General features: G+C 40.1%; 1 protein-coding gene across 1 annotated transcript; it reads right to left on the bottom strand.

The window, feature by feature from the left end:
* Nucleotides 1-3,016: 3,016 nt before the first annotated feature.
* On the bottom strand, nucleotides 3,017-5,550 carry leap2 (liver-expressed antimicrobial peptide 2). The gene is made up of 3 exons (XM_084042599.1): nucleotides 5,006-5,550; nucleotides 3,702-3,892; nucleotides 3,017-3,219 (listed from the first exon to the last, which is right to left on the bottom strand). The coding sequence occupies exons 1-3, from the start codon at nucleotides 5,081-5,083 to the stop codon at nucleotides 3,177-3,179; spliced, it is 312 nt and encodes a 103-aa protein (XP_083898725.1). The 5' UTR covers nucleotides 5,084-5,550; the 3' UTR covers nucleotides 3,017-3,176.
* Between the last annotated feature and the right edge of the window lie 1,323 nt (nucleotides 5,551-6,873).

The raw sequence follows: 6,873 nt of genomic DNA, 5'->3' as shown, positions 1-6,873 counted from the left end.
TGAAGGCTATTGGTTGGGACCAGAGCGGGGGTGGGGAATGAATGCTATTGGTTGTGTAGCTTGTCAATCAAATCATCACAAGGTAGCCTCGCCCCTCCTACAGCATACCCTACTTTATCATCAATTTTAAAATAATTGGGACCATAATTTACCAAAACGCATATCATGGTGATTGAAAGAAGACTTTAAACTAGTGATTGGAAGGATATCGTTTTTATGTCATCGTATTACGGTAATAAAATCAAGTGTAAAGTTTGGCAAAAACCCATCCGCTTGAATGGAGCCTAATTGCCACTGACACCAGCAGGGGGGAAACAGCGAGACTACAGGCCATTCATATGAACTGTCACTTCCTATACAGCCTCAATTTACAACTTGAAAGCTAACCCCTTGGTATGCACGCAAATAGAGGCAGAGTCACTCATTGTAAAATCACCTCAAATTATGCTATGTACATACTCTTTCTTACCTTACTACCTGTTGCTATTCTTATTTATCTCTGTGTTAATGTTGCCATTGATACTACAATACTGAGGAACTGAAACCAAAGAATTGTACTCATATTGAGACAAATAGTACAAATCTAATAGACAAATAGTACAAATCTTGAATATTGAACAAATGTTATTTATAATGTGTTTTCAGAACATCTATCAGTCACTTGCAGTACAAACTCTCTCACACACTCATGCTTGGCATTTCCCATTATTTTTATTAATGCAGACATTTCTCCCATAACCACTGCATGGGAGTAACACAGTACATAGATAGGATAGATACACAGTACAAAGATAAACTGGACTTAAAAGTGCAATCCTACTCAAACATTCCACAAATTAGTGGAAGAGTATATGTAACCTAAATATGTCTCATAAGAAGGTTCAGGTTATGAAAGATTTAACATTTCTGTCTGAGCAGGATAAATGTATATTGCATCTGGGAACCCTATATGCTGTAAAATATAAGACAATCCAGTCAAGGTGATTAAATCATTTTGAACATAACCCATCAAGAAAATAAAAAAAGTCATGCATAAAAATAGAGCTACATTCAACAGCAAGTAAAATGGATACAGAATAGGCATTTTTGGCAAAGCCAAGGTGGAAAACAATGTCAAATTTGTATTCTATCTATTTTAAATAAAACAAACAAACAAAAGAAAAGTATTTTTTTGTTAAAGGAACGTGAACTCAACGGGGCAATTGTAATTTTGTAATGTAATACAAACCTTTTAAATTTGAACCCCCCTCCAAATAAATAAAATAAAACAAAACAAACAAAAAATAGCTACAATGGATGCCTGAGCAACATATGATAAATGTGTAACGTCTGCTCCATTTCTCTCTCTCGCTCTCTCTTTCTCTAGTTTACCAGCCTTTCTCTTACCCTTTACCCTTCCAAAAAAAAGCATTTATCTATTATCTCTTCTTGAACCCTTCGTTCTTTTAGAATGTTCCCACTGGGACCAGAGAACCAGTACAACCATGGTCACAGAGCATGTCAGTGTCCAAAGACTAAGCCGTTCTTTCACAACGCAACCTTACACGCTACAGTCTAAAAGTCAGTCCCTTTTAGAGGCATCTTTAAGTCAAACATGATGGACAGTGTACCCAATAGTTGGGAGATTTTAGCCATCACAGAGCATGCTCTGGTGTGTTGTATGACCATAAAGCAATGGACCATAGATGTTCTGGACCGAAGGATTAGCAATTTTGGGCCAATATTTGTACGTACTTTTACCTCCAAAAACCTCTTGCTTCTTTCATTTCTATTGATGGTTACCACAAGACAATAGATCTCCAGCAGTGTTCATTTACATTAAGATTGATGTTTAGGACATCGTCCGTTTAGGACCAACGTTTTGCCCTGAAAATGAATAGCTTTATAGTTTCGGAAACGTATAGCTTGGCAAGAAAGGAACCGTTTCCCGTGGTTGGTTATGTCCTTGGTCCGCTGATAACATATATCTGGTACACGTGACGGTCATGGTGAAATCATTGGTAGTGTAAATGACAGCAACCTTTAAAAAAGTCTGCAATCTTCAATGCACAATGAACCTTCCCCCCACTTTCTGACACCATTAACTGACAGAGGAACTACTGTAATACAGTAGATAAAACAAAGTCTAAAGGTTACATAAGCCTCAAAGGCAGGGGAAAGAGAATAGTTAGGGAAAAGGATATTGAGAAGATGATTAAGATTATATCAAAAAGCTTTTATCCAAAATGAGAGGCGATGTCTTGCAAAATGATTGCTGTCTTTAAAGCAGATCATTATGTGTTATGCTTGGCATTGTGAGCCATCTTAAGAACTTCTCTAACAGACATGGCATTTCAAGATGGGAGCATCATTTTGGTGTCAGACTCTTTTGTCGGGTCTAAAACGTGATCTGGTGAACTGCTTGAAACCAACAATGTAAATGTATCTTAGATAAACCTCAGGGAGTTTAAATAACCTACTTATTTATACACTATCTATTGTGGGCTAAGGTTCAAGGATACATTAGCTAGCCAGAATTGTCAACAATGTCAGCTTTTGGCTGACAGCTTTTACTTTAAAATAAACTAAACAAAAAAAAACATATATCATTCATATAATAATTCAAGTATTTAGTATTAGTTTAAATCAATAGCTTTTGGTGGAAAATCTCTAGTTTAGATTTTTAACTGGAAGTATCTGCTGAGATTTGCTTGCACCTTTTTGGTTCTATGGTATATAAAAAAACATTACAAAAAAGAGATCTTGGAAAAAATAAAGGTACCCAGATCTGTAAAGTGTCTGTTTTCTGACCCGTAGACGACAAGACAGATGGCCACCACAGAGATTCTTTGGTGCGGCTGAAATCCCTGAAGTTGTCTTTGATGAAGGCTGGTGTCATCTTTTACTCAGAGAAGGAGAGTAACTTCATAGACACTGCTGACCGTGTTTACATGCACAGAGAATTAGCCGGAATGTGTATATAGATATGGATATGGTGTTTTAGAATTAGCGGGAATGTGTATATAGATATGGATTTGGTGTTTACATATCAACACATACGGTATATGAAACAAATGATTAATATTGATTGTCCTGAAGAATTGTTCAGAAGAATATCATTGTGCATGTAAACCCTGTCATTGTAGCATTGTAGGGTCTCTGTCTGTGTCTCTCTCTTTCTCTCTCTGTCTCTCAAACTAGTACTTCGCTGGTTCGAAGGCAGACCGGCAGAAACCATTCCTGAGGAGAGGAGAGGAAAGGAGAGTTTTTAGTTTTGTTCCTATAGTATAGTATATGTGTGTGTGTGTGTGTGTGTGTGTGTGTGTGTGTGTGTGTGTGTGTGTGTGTGTGTGTGTGTGTGTGTGTGTGTGTGTGTGTGTGTGTGTGTGTGTGTGTGTGTGTTAAAGGTACCATTTCCCCACAGATGTAATCATTCATGAACTTAGTCGGCTGAGGTAGCATGTCATGTGTACGAATACGAAATAATCTGCATACATACTATACTGTATATGTTCATTTGACATGCCCAGTATTGTATTACCATTCTCAGAGGCTGCATGTATTTTGACTTATATATCGTACTGTATCGATATAAAAAGAGTTCGCACTCCATGCAATTACTGAAAATGACTAACTTGAAACTTGCACTATAAGGTATCATATCAGACTGCGTAGGAAGTACCATAATGAATATTATACTGTAGTGAGTATATTCCAGTTACCTGCAGAGACTAGTGGAGCACTCCATGTTGTCCTTGCAGTGTGCGTTCAATGGCTTGGTCATGATTCTCCACAGAGGTGTCATACGGGCCACTCTCCTCGGGGTGTGAAGGCTCTGGTCCGCCACAGATCCAGCAGCCTGCTGTGAACTGGACTGGTCCACGTCATGAGACTGGACTGGAGCCGCACACGCCTGGAACATAAAAGTGCATACATTACATATATGGATGACATACATACTGTAGAGTAAGACTGGCATAGAATAGCTGATGGTAGACAGACAGACAGACAGACAGACAGACAGACAGACAGACAGACAGACAGACACTCTGTCCCCTGCGTCCCGTCTCTCTCTTATTAAAACAAAACTGCCTAACAAATGAAGTAAGTAAACAATCAAACTTCTTGTCTTAACAATGACAAAACAGTGGATATCACAATATTGCTCAGAAGTCCAGATAATGATTTTTCCTTCAGACTTGCATTGGTTTACACAGCATACTGTACACTGTTATTTTATGTGTGTCAAGCGTCTCTCCTTGTTCACCATGACTGTGTTAGGATTACATTAGCATTGTAGGTTTCATCAGGTGTATTTAATGGAGAGAGAGGAAATTCCATTTTGTATGCTCTGTATGAGAGTAGAACAGAAATATACTGTATTTTGGCTCAGAAAGAGAGCATTTTATGATTTATTTCAGATAGGAGAGAGAGACAGTAAACAAAGAGCACAGAGAAAGACGTGCTAGACAATATGGGGTTTGGACTTGAACCCGGGTCCTTGCGTTCACTAGGAGCATAATGGTCCGTGCACGCATTTGAGTCTATTCAGGCACCCATATGAGTCTATTTTCACTCTCAGAGTTAAATTAACACTGAGGATTTGTATGAGTACACAGTACTGTACCTTCGCAGTGTTGGAGCATTAAAATATAGACATCATTTACGTGATGGGACAACACTAGTAATATATTCATTACTAATCGATGACATGGCTATTACTGCTATTAGCTTTATCTTAGCTGTTATTCGTTCTAGTTTCATAATTTACAGCTTTGTATCACTGCAATGAAATATGAATTGGTCTTGAGGTATTCTTTTTCAGGACTATACCGGTATTTCTCCATTTCTAGGCTGAGAGAGGACATGACATGCAATGCAAATCATGGTTCAAACCAGACCCAAGCACAGAACATAATGATGTGGTGTGTGCACAAACAGAAAACATACATACTGCATTTATGTGGAAAAAAATAAAATCTATTCACTTTAAAAAGTACTACAGTCAGTATTGAAATCAACCCACCTGTTGAGCTGCCATCAGAATGAGCAGGCTGAGAGCCACCACTGCCATCCTCCTCACAAAGAAGCTTTGCTGTTGCATCTTGAACCAATGGCAGACTAATCCAGAGAGTTGTATGGACACGACAAGTCTCGACTCCTGAACCCAGTGTCCAAAACGTCTTGTTCTTCAGCCTTTAAGCCTGTCTGGCAGCACCGGCAAGGTACACTTAGATCAAGGGATCAATCAATGAGTCTTAAGTGTAATTTTATTATCGGTCAGTCACTGATCAAAGTTTGCTTTGAGGCACTAACACTTGATTCAACTGATTTCAACCTATCACTGCTATTCCAACTTAAAAGAAGAAGCAGCTTTGGACAAATGATGAGCTGTCCTGCGATCTGTCTAATAATGTCTCTAAAGATTGCTGCAGCTCTGATCTGCCCTCAGGTCTCAGAACAAGCAATCGCTGCACCCTAGACTGGTCTCAGGTCTGTTGGAGTTAAGAGACGAGTAAAGCTGTGGATGAGGTGAATCCAAAGTGAACTCTCGCTCTCTTTCTTGTCAGATCACTACAACCTGCAACCTCAGCTGTGGCGCTGGGAGTGGAGCAGGGACCTCCTCTTTATAGCCGGGCCCCTGTCCCCGGAGAGAGAGAGAGAGAGATGGGGAAGGAGAGGGAGGGGAGGGGGATCGGGAGAAGAGAGACAGTAGAAGAGATAGATAGGTTAATGATAGATAGAGGACATAAATAGATAGAGGGGGAGACTTGACCCCCACCCAACCCATATCTCTCTTTCTGTCTTTTTTCTCTATTTTTCAGAAGTGACGTTATGTTTACAGAACACCATGCAGTCATTCCCTTGGATGGGGCCAGTGTGAACACGCGCGCACACATGCACGCACGCACGCACGCACACATGCGCACACACACACACACACACATACACACACACACACGCACGCCAAAAAACTGAAACTATACTGTTGCTATTGTTCCTATATAAATTATATACACTAGACCATACCCGGTCGACGCATCCGTGGGGGGATATGCGCACATGATCTGGCAACCCGGGAGGCGACATTCTTTCACACATAAACGCTAATAAGAAGCTGAGATTTGATGAAATTGAAAAACGGGCTTCACAGTTAAGTTCAGATGGTAATGGTCAATGGCTGTGTGCAAAATCAGAGCAATTGCTCCAGCCACTGAGGAGAACCGGGTAGCTTCACCACTACATTCACCACTACACCACTACAGACAAACGGACAGAGGTTACTCAAATTATAGGAGGATAGCATGACCAGAGGTAGACTAAAGCGCCCACGTGATCAGAACATAAAGGAATGTCAACAGAGAAAGGACAAATAGTAAGGGTTAAACGCACTATGCATTTGTGTGTGTGTGTGTGTGTGTGTGTGTGTGTGTGTGTGTGTGTGTGTGTGTGTGTGTGTGTGTGTGTGTGTGTGTGTGTGTGTGTGTGTGTGTGTGTGTGTGTGTGTGCCCTTTTTAGATAACCTGTGTCATTTGGCTTGCATCACTCTATCCATCCGTGTGCCATATCTTTGACTTCATGGCCTCTGATATGATACAGTACCTATGTCACGTTCAGTATCAGCCTATGGAGGTCATGTAGGTGGGAGTGGAGGGGGTCCGGAGACTCTTCTGATCCACATCTCAGTGGCCTTGGAACGTGACATCTGCTCCTCCAGTGACAGGCAAGGTTATTATAGTTAACTGAAACTAGCTAAAAATAATAATACAAAACAAAAACATTTTAGTTGACTGAAATAAATGAAATGAAAATAAGGCTTTACAAAAACTAACTAACTAATGTCCTTAGTTTTATGTCTCTTTTCGGCCACAAGAACTAAGATACCGTGGTGTG

The sequence above is a fragment of the Gymnoscopelus microlampas genome (genome assembly GCF_963454915.1).
Source record: "Gymnoscopelus microlampas genome assembly, chromosome: 19".
NCBI classification, from domain to species: Eukaryota; Metazoa; Chordata; class Actinopteri; order Myctophiformes; family Myctophidae; genus Gymnoscopelus; species Gymnoscopelus microlampas.
Note: the sequence above shows the minus strand (reverse complement) of the source record. Positions and strands in the feature narration are given on the sequence as shown.

What these genes read in the sequence shown, in the direction of transcription:
- leap2 (XM_084042599.1), bottom strand. Translation starts at nt 5,083, where the DNA reads ATGCAACAGCAAAGCTTCTTTGTGAGGAGGATGGCAGTGGTGGCTCTC. An exon ending in TTCTGATGGCAGCTCAACAG is followed by an intron (nt 3,893 to 5,005) that starts GTGGGTTGATTT and finishes TTTATGTTCCAG; the next exon opens with GCGTGTGCGGCTCCAGTCCA. An exon ending in TGCTCCACTAGTCTCTGCAG is followed by an intron (nt 3,220 to 3,701) that starts GTAACTGGAATA and finishes TCCTCTCCTCAG; the next exon opens with GAATGGTTTCTGCCGGTCTG.